This window comes from Culex pipiens, chromosome 3, assembly GCF_016801865.2.
Source record: "Culex pipiens pallens isolate TS chromosome 3, TS_CPP_V2, whole genome shotgun sequence".
NCBI lineage: Eukaryota > Metazoa > Arthropoda > Insecta > Diptera > Culicidae > Culex > Culex pipiens.
This window is the reverse complement of record NC_068939.1, coordinates 69,285,866-69,302,340: the sequence shown is the minus strand read 5'-3', so window position 1 is coordinate 69,302,340 and position 16,475 is coordinate 69,285,866. Positions and strand designations below refer to the sequence as shown.

The window sequence follows — 16,475 nt, the reverse complement described above, 5'->3', positions numbered from 1 at the left end:
AGGAACATTCAAAACCATTTTGAGTACCTTGTTTTGGACACGCTGGAGCTTCAATTTATGAGTTCTAGCGCAACACTCCCAAACAGGTACTGCATACTCAATAACGGGGTAAATTATTTGTTTGTAAACTGCTAGCTTATTTTTCAAAGATAACTTTGATTTTCTGTTAATTAAAGGATACAAACACCTGATGAGAATGCTGCACTTGTTCAATATTTTATCTACATGCTGTCGAAACAATAGTTTCGAGTCAAGTATGAGACCTAAATATACAACTTCCTTTGACCAGGGTATTGAAACATCATTCATTTTAATCAAAACATCATCCTTTGGGACAAATCGGGCCGATTTGGAAAGTGGAAAAATGATGGTTTGAGTTTTGGCTGCATTTATGCGAATTTTCCAGTCGCCAAAGTATTCGGAAAGAACGTCAAGACCCTTCTGAAGACGGCCGACTAAATATCTGGTTATTTTACCCTTATAAATAACGGCAGTGTCATCAGCAAAAAGTGACAACACACCATTACCAGGAAGAGTAGGCAAATCAGATGTAAAAATATTGTACAGAAGTGGGCCAAGAATACTTCCTTGGGGAACCCCAGCATCAATGTTGAATAATCCAGAAGCAATCCCATTCAGAAAAACCCTGAACGATCTCTCCGAAAGATAGTGCTGGATAATTTTGATAAGATACATTGGAAAACCGTATAAATACAGTTTATGTATCAAACCATCATGCCAAACATTGTCAAAAGCCTTCTCAACATCCAACAAAGCCATAGCAGTTGATTTAGACTCATGCTTGTTCTGCTTGATGATTTTAGTTACTCTCGTAAGCTGATGAGCAGTATTATGCCCCTTTCGGAAGCCAAACTGCTCATTCAAAATTATATTATTATCGTTGGTAAAATCCAAAAGCCTTGAATAGATGACCTTCTCAAAGAGTTTGGACAGACTACTCAAAAGACTAATGGGGCGATAACTTGTTGGCGATGTTGGATCTTTTTGAGGCTTCAAAATTGGTATGACTTTGCCCAGCTTCCAATTGGTGGGGAAGTAAGCAAGTTGCAAACATTTATTGAAAATATTGGCTAGATGTTGAAAGAACTGATCACTCTGTTTTTTCAACACTAGATTAAAAATGTTATCAAAGCCAGGAGCTTTCATATTTTTCATTTGTTTAACTGCAACTTTGACTTCCTCACCAGAAACATGGGAATCTGCAGGAAATTCAAAGGTAGAGTCATTGATTGTTGAAATACTATTGGCAACTGATGTTTCTTTACGGCTGGTCATGGAAGCGCCAAGATTATGTGAACTAACAAAATGAAGCCCAAGTGCATTTGCCTTTTCCTCGGATGTAATCAAAGGAGAATCCTCAACAATAAGAGGAGGAATAGGCTTTGGTTTGTTTTTAAGAACTTTTGAAAGTTTCCAAAATGATTTTGAATAATTCCCAAGCTGGCTTACATGTTTTGAAAATTCTTGATTTCTAATATTGTCAAGTCGGTCTTGTATGATTTTGTTCAAATTGTTAACTGAAATCTTTTTGTCATAGTCCCCAGTCCGTTGATATTGTCTCCTATAAACATTCCTAAGTCTAATCAAGTGTTTAGTATCTACGTCAATATCAGTTACCTTAAAATTAACAGGAACCTCCCGAACGTTGGCAGCCTCTGCTTGGTTGATAGCCTGCTGGATCACCTCCAGCGAACGATCAATATCAGCAGAAGTTTCCGGGTGTTGATCATAGTCGATGTTGCTGTCTACCACTTGCTGAAACTGCTGCCAGTCAACGTTGTGGTAATCTTTCCGGGTTGGTTGCCGCTGCGGAGTAACGGAAGCTCCAACCTCCACAACCACCGGATAGTGATCAGAACTCAACTCTTCAAACACCTCAGGATGAGCCACGTTCTCAGCCATATTGGTAATGAAGAAGTCGATGATTGAGTGATTCCCAGACCGAGCCACCCTCGTTGGACGATCCGGACTCACAACGTTGTAGTATCCGTTTTGCAGATCGTTGTGCAGAATCACTCCGTTCCGATTCCTTCTGCTGTTGCCCCAAACTTCATGCTTCGCGTTGAGGTCACCAGCGATGATGTACTTTGCGCTCCGCCGTGTCAGCTTCTGGATATCGCCCTTCAGTTTTGCTGCTGAACCATCTCTGGCATTCACCTGACGTGGGCAGTATGCAGCAATGAAGAGTACTGGGCCAACCGAAGTGGGAATTTCCACTCCAACGGCCTCGATGATGTCCAGCTTAAAGTGTGGCAGCCGGCGTGGCTTGAGATCACGATGAACAGCGACAAGCACACCTCCTCCTCCAGACGTGGTCCTGTCGAGCTGCGTCGCAATCTTGTAGTTTTGCAGATAAACTTTTTCACCGGGCTTCAGATGAGTTTCCGTGATGGCAGCTACGTCGATCTCCTTCTCGCGAAGAAAATCCACCAGCTCTAAGTTCTTCCTCCTAATGGAGCAAGCGTTCCAATTCAGCAGCTTGAGGGACCTACGATCCATACTGGATGACGAACGAGGTCAGCACTTCAATCTGCTGGGTCTTGGTTTTGCATCCACGCAGTGCAGCGGACATCTGTTTGAAAATATTGAGGAGTTCGGTTGAGGTGTAAAGATCATTACCATTTTCCTCAACTGCTGGTTCTTGGGTTGGTCTTGGCTCCTGGCTGAAGCCCGGTGGTGGCGGTCTCGGCTCCTGGCTGGAACCCGGCGGTGGATGATTCATCTCAGCTCTCTTCCTGGGATCCAACGGTAACGGTGCCAAGTTCGGGACCTGGCGTCGCGGTTGAAGAGGTGGAAAATTTTGCTCCACCAGGGCTGGAGGAGTTCTACGACGCTGAGGCTGATTCTTCGTCGATGCTTGCTGCCGAATTTTCACGAACTCAGCTCTCTTGGGGCACTTTCGGTCGGTTGACGAATGCTCACCGTTGCAGTTGAGGCACTTCACCAGCGAATCTTGGATGCACTGGGACGTGATGTGCGCATCAGTACCACATTTGGCGCAACGACGCTTCAGGTGGCAGTTCTTACCTCCGTGCCCGAAGCCCAGGCAGTTGAAGCATTGTGTGACGTCACGATGCACTGGTCGGTATCGCTCCCACGACACGATAATGTTGAAAACCGCTCGGATTGCCTTCAGCTCAGGAAGCGTCGTCGATCCCTTAGCCAAATGTAGCAGGTAGAGCTGGTCACGGTACTTGATGTCTTTGTTGCGTCGGCTCATTTTGTGCACGGCCAACACATCCAGTTTCAAAACTTTTAGCTCGGCAGCTAATTCCTCCACTGGCATGTCGTACAGACCTCTGACGACGATTTTGTACGGCTTATCCATGACGACATCATGGGTAAAGTACTCCGCCTCGTTTTCGGTCAAGTAATCCTTGACCAGTTGATAGTGCTGCCTGGATTGCACCAGCACCTTAAATCCGTCCTGACACAGACGAATGTTGCCTTGGACTTTCCCAGACTTGATGAGTTCAACAAGCCCCGCACGAAAGTCGATCGTTGCTGCTGATTGCCTCACATAAAAAGGAGGCAGTTTCTCCGTTCGCTGTTTCACTTCATTCTCCTTTGCTTCCGCTACCTGGTCCTCGTCAGGCAGTCCAGCGAACTTGTTGTTCTTCAAAAGCTGCTCCTCGTGCGATGAAGAGTTCTCCTCCTCCTCATCCATCGGTACAGTACCGTCGCTCTTTTTCGTCTTTTTGCTGTTCGATGTCACTTCCAAAAGCACCTTCCTTTTGGAAATTCCCGGTTTTTGGCCATCAGTTGAGGCCTCAACCTTCCTTTTGGAAATTCCCACTTTTTTGCCTGCTTGAGCCGCAGGTAGGGCAATATTGCCGGCGTTTTGCGCCGGGACGCGACGAGTCATGTTGATTCAGACAACCTTCACCAACGAATGCTCGGATAACAATGATCCAAAATTTTCAATTTTTCTTGTCACCTAATCTACATTTGAAAATTTGAGACTTAACTGCATAACTGGAACTGATTTTGAGACTGGAATGGGTACATTTTTTATGTCATAAAAAATGTGTGATTTTTCTTCCATAAATGTGTAAAGTAATAACTATTTTAGATAAATTAGAACTTTTCAAATGTAGGGTAGGGTAGTCATCAATTAGACACTTTTGGTTTTCAACTTTCAGCGATTTTTCTATTTTTTTCATTAGCATGTTTTAATGAGCTTTTAGTTGCATTATCTTTCTTTTAATGTGTTCTAACATTGACCAAAATATGAGATCGATCCTACATCTACAGCCATAGTTATTCAACTGTCTCATTGTAGACGCACTTGGCAGGAACAATGAGACAGCTGGGGAACAATGAGACACTTTACGAAAATCAACATTTTTCTAGCAAAACATTATGTTTTTGTATTGTTCCATTGCAGGTGACTTGCCTTGAACATTTTAGAGCGATTTTGCCAACATGAAACTTTTAATAACAAAAGTTACACTAAAAAGTATTGAAATTATGTAAAATCCGTATATTAATACCAAATAACTTAGTATTTTTGGTTAAATGAAGTTTAAACTCTATAAATATGCCAAAAATCACTTTTAATTCATGTTTTGAAAGATTTCCATCGATTTTGAAAAGTTTATTGAAGAAAAATCAAAGTGTCTCATTGTTACCCATGAGAATCTATTATTTTACAGCAACCCGAGAAGATGTTTGTGCAATTTCAACAGCAACAGTTTTAGTAAATGATTTTTGTATTTTTTTTTAGGAGAGACATACCACCCTGCATTATTTGTCAGTCTTTTTGCAACATCTTAGGCTATTTCCTCAATAATTTTGAACACCGTAAAAATCAAAAAATCTCATAGAAGTGGCGTGTATTTTTATTTCAGTGTATTTGTATCAGAAAGCCCATCGATTTTCCTACAAGTTTGTCTTTGACCACTTTTTGATACGATGCAACAGCTTCGAGATACAGTAATTTTTAAATTGCAAAATAAAAAAAAAATAATAGCTTACTCCCTTCTCAAATGTTATTTTCGAGTACAATTGGCTCCATTTACACACAAATGGCTTATAAAGGTCTAGGATAACATGTCTACAAAGTTTCATTGAAATCGGAGAGGGTCGGGTACAAAAGAACCAGAAAAATTCCTGATTTAAGCTGGAATTGTTCGTTAATAATTTTGAAAGTTTTTTTGTTTTGATATTTAAAAATAGGGGAACAGCATCTAATTCCAGCGTGCCTCTAATGTTGGCAGGTTAGGACTTTGACATTCAATTAAAGCTAATTAAAAGCGTTTTCAACTGAAATCGAGTGATAAATAGCTCAAAAAGAAGTGAGCAAGCAAGTTTTTATCAAAAGTTTTGCAAAATTAGTTGTTTAAATAGTGAAAATCATCAAATTGGATGGAGTTAGGAGCGAGTGCTTAACCTGCCAAACATACGAGAAAAAGCCCTACTAGTCAAAAAAAAAATTATGTTATATATAGCAAGTTTTGTTATTCGCCGTTATGTTTTTTTTTGTTGTTGTTGTTGGATTGTTATTGTAATATCAGACTACAAATCATCGTTATTTTTTTTTAACAGCTAATCCCCATTTCACAACATTCGGGCAAAATTGTTCAAAGTTTGTTGTACAAACTGGTTTCATTCAGGAAATTTATCATCGAGATCTCCTTTCATAACAATTTTTTTTATTCTCATGTTGTTTTTGCTTTCAATCAATATCAGCCCATTAACAAATTTTGTTATGATAACATAAACTGTAATTCAACTCTAATGCAAAAAATGATTTTTCAAGAAGAATCCATAACACTTTCTGTTATTTTAACAGTATTTGTAATTGAAATGGTATGAATTTTGTTATTACCGTCTGCCCGGGAAGTAAACAATCAAAAGATGTTATTTATAAAATGACATTTATGAAACTTATTTCCACTGAAACTCAGCAAAGTCAAACAAAATAATGGATTTTTTTGAAAAGATATAAATATTCAGAAATATTTAAAAATATTTTCTAAAATTTTCAAATTATGTTATTAAGAATAACACGCTTTTGAACCCTTCTCATTTGAAATGATAAATATTTTGGAAGGGTGTAGGGTGTTTTTTGTTTATGTTCTGTCTGATTTAAATCTCTAATTATATAAATATTAATATACATCAATAAATTGAAAACAAAATCAGCAGATCTTCATCGATAAGTCTTTTTTTAATTAATTGTGCAATCTGTTTATTTAAATCTTTTATAACCAATTGTCGCTAACGTGTTGTACTTCAATGTGTAAACCCGAGCAGATGGAACTTGGCAATAACATGTTTTGATAATTGAGAATATAAGGCCAATAACATTGTATGTTATTTATAACAGGATTTGTTATTGGTCGTTTTGATTTTTTTTGTTATTGGATTGTTATTGTAATATCAGGCTAAAAACATTTTAAGTTATTCTTCGAACAAATCTTTGTTATTATTTTGTGTTATTTTAACAACTAATCCGATCATCCCAACAACAGTTGGAGGTATTCTTCCGTAACAAAAAATGTTATTCCAAAGTTATTTTGGGTTTCAACCAATATTCAACAAATTTTGTTATGATAACTTAAACTGTTATTAAAACCTTATGCAAAAATGGATTTTTCAAGAAATTTCCATAACACTTATGCCTAAACCGAAACAAAAAGAAATGTTGCTCGTAAAACGTAAGATATTTTTTTTGTTAATTTATTTTTAAGAATTTAGAATTGAATAAAAAGAAAACCTGAAACTGAAATCCACTTCGCCAACGCTCGCCTCGAAAACCATGTGTCATAAAAATGTAGAAATATTGCAGCCCTCCAGTCAGAACGCGCGCTGTTCTGACCCAGCAACTGACCTCTCGTCACAGCACGATATGAAAATCGATCGGCACGATTGTGTGTATGTGTGTATGAAAAGTCAGCACGGACAAAGGGAAAAATCATGCGACACTTGCCAAAAAAACACGCGACTTGAATGGACAATGCCCCGGACAGCAAATGCAAATCACGCAATTTTCTTTTTTTTTGTGCTTTGTGAGTGTGTGCACGATAGAGAACTGAAATGAATCCTCTCGCCGAGTGAAGAAAAATATCGGCAACTTCCATTTGCGTAAAATATGAGTCTCAAACATGTTTCGCATTTTTTTCCTCATTTGATTTTTTTGTGTGTTTTAGCTTGTGAAGCTTTTTGTCTTTTGATCTCTGGAAAATTAAGTTTTTAAGTATTAAATTCAATATTTCTATTTTGTTTGTTAATTATTGTTAAAACACTTACTTAACAAAATTCTTTTAATTCAATTTTGCCAAATCCGTTCATAATAAATCATTTCAGAGAATCTTAAGAACTTCCAGAGAATTGCTTCTTTCGGTCTTGATGGGGGAATCTTCGTCGTCGTCGTCGACGTCCTGATGGCCCATGTCAATGTTTCAATATTCATCATCTTTCAGAAAGGTTCCACTAAGACAAGACAAGTAAAAAAATAAGATAGAATGAAGTACGACCAGCTGACCACACCCACCACCCAGCAAGTGCTACCACCGAAAAACTTTTGACTTGTGGTGCGAATTTTGCTTCCTTTTGTCATATTCATAAAATATACGCAGGGAAAAGAAAACTGGTGTCTAACAGAAGCTATAACAATGACCCCCCTTCAAAAGGATAAGCAAATGCTTCCAAGTATAAACAAAATGTGATGGTGGAAATTAAGGAGAAGGAGAGAGGGAAATTTTGTACCTCAACTTTGAGTGTCACCGAACCGAACTCACTTTGAAGAAAGCCCACATTTTCCAACTTCTCCCCCCGCTCAGCTATGCTAAACCACTCTCCGCTTCTCACACTCCTCTTTCAATGAGATGAGTATTAACGGTATTAACATCACAATTTGAATAAAAATGCGAATAATGCTTCGGCAAACAAAACTCTTGAAGCTGCCGAACTTTTGCTGTTCGGCTGAGGAGCGAGTATTGTTTTTAAAACGAATTTCGCATCTTGCTGAAAGCAGATTTTTTATTGTTAAAATATCTGAACATGGAATACCCATTAAAATTTAAAATTAACGAAAAAACTACTTTAAAATCGAAATAAATTTTACACTAAATTAAATAACAAATATGCAAACGAAAAAATTTCAAAAAATGAAGAAATTAAAAAATTGAAATAACAAGCCATGGTATTCAAATTTCAATGAAAAAAAGTTTTAAATTGCATTTTACACCTTCCAGTTGCATTGCAATCATTAGTTTTCACCATTAGGTATTGAAAAACTTTTTTATCAGCCGAAAAACAAAAAATTTGCTTCAATTTGCAACGGAATTTCACAAAAATTCAAAATATTATTGGTTGATCCTGGACATGCTAAATATGATTTCTAACGCAAGAAAACGCATTTCAATTTGTTTTCAGTTTATAAGACTTCTATTTCCATTAAAAACTCTGAAGTTTTTTGAAAAAAATATTTTTTCCCCCTGATTTTTCGGATTGATTTTGAAGGGGGCGGGGGCGACAAAAACATTAAAAAAATATTTGCTGCGACCTTATTACAGAAGAATATATTAATATCTTCATTTTATGGATGTTTTTTGCTAACAATAAAATGCTCTCCAAAGGGGAAAGGAGCAATCAGGGCGTTAAATTTTCCCGGGTTTTGAATTTCCCTGGAAACGGGAAAAATATTTTTGAAACCCCGGGAATTCCCGGGATCCCGGGATTTTTTTTAAACAGTCATAAAATCTATATTTTCATTATATTTGTTATGTTTTCAAGCTTAAAATCATGGAATCTGCTCTATTATATTAATTGGTGATAATCCACACTTCAATCTAAACATAGACGACAGCTTTTAAATAGCTTAAGGGGTTACATAAATATATATTTTCATCTATCAACAAAATAAATTTGAAAACTTTTGGTTGTACCATTGCCAAGATAAAACAATTTGAAGTTGGCAGTTTAAAAACACTGCTTTGACCAAATCAGCTCATAATTTTGGTGAACACTCGTTAAACTGGTTCCGTGCGCCTGACGAAGGCCAATATTCAAAAAAGTTTATATTTGAACAAGATAAAAATATTTTTATGTTTTTCATATAAAAGCTAGAGAGTTTTTGAGTATGTGACCCCTTAAAACAAATTAAAAATATACATTTTTTTCTTTTTTATTCTGCTATGGCCAACAGGGGAAAACCGAGGCTTAAGTCTGAATAGTTTAATATATTTTTTCCAATTTTTAAAATTATTAATATTCATAAATGTAATAACCAGTCCTTTAAAAATATAGAGAGATAAATAAAAACTATTTAAAGCTTTAGGAATTTTGTGAATCTGTAAACTCAAATTTAACAATTTTCACTAATAAGTCAAATTATTGCTGATATATGACGAATACAAATGTTAATTCTTTAAAATTCTTATCGATTATTATGTATTTAACTAGTAATGTATTTCTACTAAAAAAATATATATTTATTTCCGGGCCAAAACCCGCTTTTTTCATTTTCGGGAATTCCCGGATTTTTCAAAAACTATTTCAATGGGCTGTTTTTTTACTAACATTTCCTATATGTTAAGTAAAAAGAAGTGTGCAGTAGTTTTTGTAGTATCCCAGACTATACATCTGCGCATTTTTTTACAATTTAAATGATTATGGTGCCATTCTATGGCGGAAAATGTGAAAAACAAGCGAAAAATAGAAAAAGTGACTTTAAAACATGCAAAAGTAGATAGGCAAAATGTAATGATAAGAGGTGTGTGGATTAGGCTAAATACTGAAAAACCAAAAGCAAACATAAACTAAACAAGATAAATGCAAAGTAAAATACAAAAAAAAACATGAAAACATAAAACAAGAAAGTTAAAGTTTTTCGTAGAACAAAAATGGCTCAAAATAACCTTCTTAATACGGGAAAATAAAGATTTACTTTGTTTTGCTTTGCAAAACTATTACATTTTTTCCAAACATCATGCATTAAATAAGAGATCAAAACAATAAATTCCATAGTTTTTGCCTTCCTCACCTTACTGAGGAAAGGCTATAAAATCACTCGAAAAACGAAATTCTTAATTTGACCTCCTAGACCCACCTTCATGTATACATATCGACTCAGAATCAAATTTTGAGCAAATGTCTGTGTGTGTGGTGGGATGTTGATCAAAAAAAATTGCACTGAGTTATCTCGGCACTGGCTGACTCGATTTGGACCGTTTTGGTCTCATTTGATCCGTCTTGGGGTCCCATAAGTCGCTATTGAAAATTATAAAGTTTAGTTAAGTACTTCAAAAGTTATGCTAAAAAAACGAATTTAACAAAAGTCCGGAAGATTGTAAAAAGGGTGGTTTTTGTAAGAAACCTCGTCATGTTATACATTTTTAGAAAGGTATTTAAAAGACCTTTTCAACGAGTTCAAAAGATTGAAGATCTGACAACCCTATCAAAAGTTATAAGCACTTAAGTGTTATTTATGAACTTTTTAGAGGCCGGATCTCATATATTTCGATGAAATCGTTGTCCGGATCTATCATGCGACTTATTGTTGGATAGGTAATCAAAAGACCTTTCCAACGAGTTCTGTAGATTGAAGATCTGACGACCCTATCAAAAGTTATAAGCACTTAAGTGTTATTTATGAACTTTTTAGAAGCCGGATCTCATATATTTCAATGAAAACGTTGTCTGGATCTATCATGCGACCTGTCGTTGGATAGGTATTTGAAAGACCTTTTCAACGTAAAATTGTAAAATTGATGTTCAATTTCCAGCGATAACATTGCCTTTTCTAATCCCTACGTAACTTTTTTGTCAACAACAAACACACCATAGTTTCATTGTTTTGAAACTTTATAAGAAATTGTATTTCTGTTTTGCACTTCATAATTATTAGCTCATATGTTAAGAACCTAAAACTATATTTAAAAACAACTCATCAAGAAAACTCAGTCACACTGTTAAAAGAATAAACTTTTCCCCATCTGATACTGGGGAGGGATGAAGGTGGGGTTTTTTTCCAAAGGTAAAATGGTGCACCTAGCACAAAAGAACGAGAGCAAGAAAACGAAAAGTATGGAAACAAGCAAATGCTGCGAAATTACTGCTTCGCCCGGTTGACTTTTAATACTTGGGATGCAGAAGCCCTCTTCTCTATAGTCTGGTTTTATTTTATCTTTTTTTCACTCTGAATTTGGCGCTTTGCTCGGTGCATGCTTCTGGAACCGAGCTTTTTCACGTTCTTCACATTTCGTCGCGCAAAGTGTTGTTAAATTTGGATTACATTTCTGCGGGTTTCTTTTTTGCTTTGCGTAAAGATTACCCAGGGTAATGGTTTGAGCTTATTTCAGGGGGGCGAGTTCAGATTTGTTTTATGTTTTGAAGACGTTCAGTGATGAAAAGGATTTAGTTGCAATAAAAATTCTAAAAACTCAAATCGATTAATATTCCCAATCAGTTTCGAAACTCCCCCCATTCAATCAAATGAAGACATCTAATTTTCACACAGGAAGGAAGTCCGGAGTTTCATAAATAAATCATATTGATTTCACCCTTCCGAGAAAAGTTTTCCCCCACAAACAAGCCCAAACACACACACAAAACACAATTTTCCACCGCACTCGAAAATGGCAAGAGAAGAAAATCTGCAAGTAATCATCACACCTCAATCATGCAAGTCCATCAAAGTTCGATAAAAAATCACCCATCAATCATCGTTCCCCAAACTTCCCCCATTACAGCCATCAACCCGGTTCGATGAGTGGAACTTTCCTCGACTATAATTCCACAATACCATCAGCCACAGCCTGTTGCTTGCTGGCTTTCTTTGTCTGTCTGAACGGGTTCGGGTGTGAAATGGGCTGCAACCGATATGCGGGGCTCACCTACAATAAACTACCGCCTCAAACTCACAAATCATGGACGACTTTAGGTGGTGAAGTCTGCGCTTCGTAATGAAAATAAACTTTGCAATTTTCACCAAAACTCATCTTTAATAAAATATTAAAATTATTATTTCATTATAGGACCAACGCATTTTTTTTCTTGAATTTGCGACTGTGTCAAGCTATGATCATGACCTAAGCATTTTATGATACATTTTTCAATTCACTTTGAAAATTATGCTTGAAACTGCAAAATGATTTTCCGTGACGTTAAACCAAAGATTCTTTTTAATTAATTTTTTTTTTGCTTCATTGTATTTTTGATGTTGTTGATTTAAGTCAAAATTGTTTATTTCAGTTGAACTTTTTGAAAACATTGGGCACCCCTAGGCCTATCCACGACTGTTTGCAACGACCGTGAGAAGATGCTTGAAAACCCAGCTATCAGCAAAATCCACTTAAAATCCACTAAAAAAATAATTTCCAATAGCGCCTGAAAGTGTCATGAAGATATTTTTTATAATAATTGTGAGAAACAGACTTTTTTCCCACGCTCAAAGCGAACTGTCAAACTTTCTGAGCGTTTCCCTCGAAACACCGGGTTGATTTACGCGAAATCTCGAGATGAGATGGACCAAATTGGTTGAAATTAGAGGTTAAGACTTTCAAGACATATCTTGTGTGCATGACAAATCCCGATTTTGAAATTTTGTTTTTTTGAAGAAATGTTGTAATCAAAAACTGAGCACTTGTTATATAAAAAAACATGAACATATTTTTACCTTTTTTTAAATAAACTGTTTGTAAAATTGGCCTTTGTCATGCTGATAGGACCAGTATAACAAGTCGTCTTTACTAAAATTTTTAATCGATTTGATCAAAGCAGTCAACCAATGGTCTGCAAATTCATTTCACTGTACTTGTTCGTTACTGGGCGTTGCTTAGTTTGATTTGACAACTGGGCTGTCCCCATTTAAAAAGGAGACATACTTAAAAAAACAAAAACAAACTAAAATTACCGAGGGGTCAACTAATGCAAAAATCAAATATAATAAATAAAACAAATGTTTTAAAGTTTTTCAAATTCCACAAAAAAAATCAAAATTTCAAGTCACAATTACAGCATGAAAAAAATGCTCCGGGCATGAAGTTAAGTAATTTTTATATTTATATTTTATTAAAAAAAATATATTACATTCGTAGTCTCCTCGGCATTTTTGTTCAGCCCAGTCAGCGAGTAGCATTCGGTAACTAAGCAACATTCTCAACCCAGTTACCGAACAACTACTGTAGTTGTAAATGTATACAGTAGTTGTTCTGTAACTGGGCGTTGTTTACCTGGGCTGCTTTTGAACTGGGCGCTCGATAATTGACGTAAAAAAAAAAACAAAACAAACCAAAATGACCGAGGGATGCAAAAATCATATTCAAGAAATAAAAAAACTTTTTTCAAACTTTTGTTTAATTTCAAGTTACAATTAAAGAAATATGAAAAGTAAGCATTGTAAATAAATTTGAGTAACTTTTATTTTTATATTTCATCTGGAAAATATTATGCATCGGTGGTCCCCTCGTTATTTTTTGTTCAGCCCAGTTACCGAACAACTACTGTATTTAAATGGCCTGAAAACAGATTAAAAAAAAAAAGTTTAAGTTTGATTTATGCCGAAAACTATGAATTTTGGTACAATTAGCATAGCATAGCATAGCATCACTAGGAAACTATGAATTTTGATACAATTAAATGTTAAATCTAATTTAAATTTATTTCATGTTTTGTCTCCCCTTCAAAATTCCTCAAACAAACTAATCAGTTTACAGGTTACTAATCAGTTAGCGGAACGTTTTATGTTTTTTTTTTTATAAAATAAAGGCTTTTTCAAATTATTATAATTTCATGTAATTTTTTTTTGTAGTAGCATAACTGTAGCAAATAAGGTTTGACACTGTACATTTAATGAGACATTCCATGTCAACTGAATACACTTTTGAACTCAGCTATCGCTGATTTGGTTTGGTGAAAATTGGAACATCCCTCGATATTTTACATAAAAAAATTTTTCCCCTTACTAATAACGTATTAAATCAACATACATTATCCAAAATGTTCCTTGTAGATAATTTGAAATAAGATTGGATAGTAAAAAAATAGTAATGAATGGAAATGTTGCAATCATAAAAATTGTGTATTTATTAGGATGTAACAAAAATGACATTTTGCGGGCATTCTGGGGCTTAATCCGTAGACGTATTAAGCTTAAATCTCAAATAAGAGCTTGATAGATGTAACAGGAGCTGGCGCTTTGCATTGGAATTTTAAATGGAGTTTAATCCATAAAAATATTTGATGGAAGTCAGCATACGCAGTGCAGTTCATCCTTTGAAAAAAAAATCCTCCACCGTCGTTCGACGAACTTGAACTTTAGATAATATATTAAGAATTGTTGGAAAATCCGTCAAAAGAAATACAATCTTGCAAATTGCAATACATTTTAGTAGTGCACGATTTTTTTATTTAAAAAAGCTGAAAAATCTTTTAATTAAATATGTTGCTTCAAATATTCGTAGAAATTATGAAATATAATATGACAATAATGCCGCATTAAAAATGTCTGCTCAACACTTACCAGTAGCACGAAACGTAGGAACAATCGCTAATGCTGGGAAACAGCATAAAGTTTGCATCGTTCGCCGACATTTTCGCTTCTTTTTCCTCTTCTTCCGCTTTCCACGCTTTTCTTTTGTTCTAGGAAGGGTGGGGAAACGAGGGGGTGTTGTTGTTGTTGTTGCTGCTGCTGCTGCTGCTAACTCTCTCTTGTTGTTAGTTGTTGCTCCGCCAATTTATCTCGCGAAAATTCTCAGAGCCTGCTTGACTCTCTCGGTCGGTGAGTCTCGTGGGGTGATCTTGGTCGGGTCGGGACCACTGTTGACACAGATTCGCGCACACACACACACCACGGGTCAAAGTAGGCTACACACACAGACACACGTGCTGTGGGGGGGCCGGGGAAACTGGGCCAAAATTTCGCTAATCACCGCGCGAGGATTCTTCGTTTTTGAACGAAATGCACAATATTTCGTTAGATACTTTTTTTTGTCGTGACTGAGAATATTGTCTTATCCTAGGTTGTTTCGGGGTATTAGCTTAGGGGTGCACTATCTACTTTGTTTACATGGGCTAATTCATTTCCGAACAGCCGGGGGTTGGCCAACGGTGACGAGAGAGGTCCTGTTGCGCGCGCTACACCTGTAACAAGTTGTAACAACAGTGCAGGGCATTCAGAGACGAAATTTCACGTAAAGGAAGAAAGAATCCTAACTAGAGCCTACGTCTACTACACACACCAAAACACGCACAGCATCTCCGGGTTGCTTTGCGTGCGAGCTCTTCTAGAACATCCGGCCAGGCCAGAAGAAAGGACAACACAACACCGCAGTAGGCCGTGTCGGGACAATGAAAAGCAGCGTGTAGGCCTCTGCAGAAGTGAAGATTCTCTCACACTCAGCACATTTCACGCACTTTTTTTTCCTTTCAGACCACCACTCAAAATTCTGTGCCTTTCCGAGGAAAATTTTCCCACTTTTCGCGAAATCAGCCCAGAATCCGGGGGAGATTAAGGACCACGACCAATCCTGGCGCAAGGGACTTCACGGAAAGGACTCAAGGGATACGAGGGGGACGTTCACACGCGACTGTACGACTCTCGGCTGTTGTATTTTCCAGTTAAACTTTTAACCATAAAACGGGTCCAGGGAAAAAACGCGACACACGAACTCCGAAAGGGATCAACTCCTGCCGTCCAGGCTGCGGTCACAGAGGAAAATGTGTTATGACGAGGAAAAACTTTGGCTAGGACCTGCCACTGCTGCCTTGTCCTTTACCTCTCTCTCTCAACAGAGAGATTAATCAAAGAGCGAGCGGAAAAATCGCAGCAGGCGCTAGAAGTTTTCCTTTCACCAACACCAGTGCACCACGCACACGCACACACCTGCGAGAAAGGACGTACGAATGTTTAGGAAAAACACTTGCGGCCCGCGAGCACAACAAAAACACGCATACAGGCGCAAGCACGTGTGGGAGAGCTGTCAGAGAAACGAGCTAAAGAGGGTGACGGGAAAACGAAATGTTACCCGCTGTACACACAAAATCTCAATTTCAGGCGGTTTGTTCACAGCGGTCATGACTTGGTAACGGTTGCCGAAATATTTCCAAGTGTAACGTCTTGGCGTTTTAGTCTATGATAAAAGCTTTGGGAAGGGAGCTTGAAAGCTTGATATATCTATGTGGTAACGTCACTCTCGTGCTAACTTGTCGCACGTGCATTTTGGGCCAAAATGACCAGCTCACGATGCATCACTTTTTGTCCTTCACAGATCTCCGAAATTCGATTTCAATCCTGAGAATTTCAATGAAAACCGAAATAACTCCATGCATTGTTCATTGTTATCCGAGCATTCGTTGGTGAAGGTTGTCTGAATCAACATGACTCGTCGCGTCCCGGCGCAAAACGCCGGCAATATTGCCCTACCTGCGGCTCAAGCAGGCAAAAAAGTGGGAATTTCCAAAAGGAAGGTTGAGGCCTCAACTGATGGCCAAAAACCGGGAATTTC

General features: G+C 37.1%; 1 protein-coding gene across 2 annotated transcripts in view; it reads right to left on the bottom strand.

The window, feature by feature from the left end:
- LOC120414124 (protein N-terminal glutamine amidohydrolase) overlaps positions 1 to 15,939 on the bottom strand; it is a 132,475-nt gene extending 116,536 nt beyond the window's left edge. Inside the window, exons 1-2 of one of the 2 annotated variants that reach the window (XM_039575152.2) lie at positions 15,872 to 15,939; positions 14,492 to 15,111 (exon numbers count right to left, since the gene is read on the bottom strand). In XM_039575152.2, the coding sequence (XP_039431086.1) occupies positions 14,492 to 14,562 (71 nt within the window). In that variant the 5' untranslated portion in view covers positions 14,563 to 15,111; positions 15,872 to 15,939. The remainder of the gene's footprint in view (positions 1 to 14,491; positions 15,112 to 15,871) is intronic. The other variant, XM_039575153.2, reaches the window with a different exon arrangement.
- Between the last annotated feature and the right edge of the window lie 536 nt (positions 15,940 to 16,475).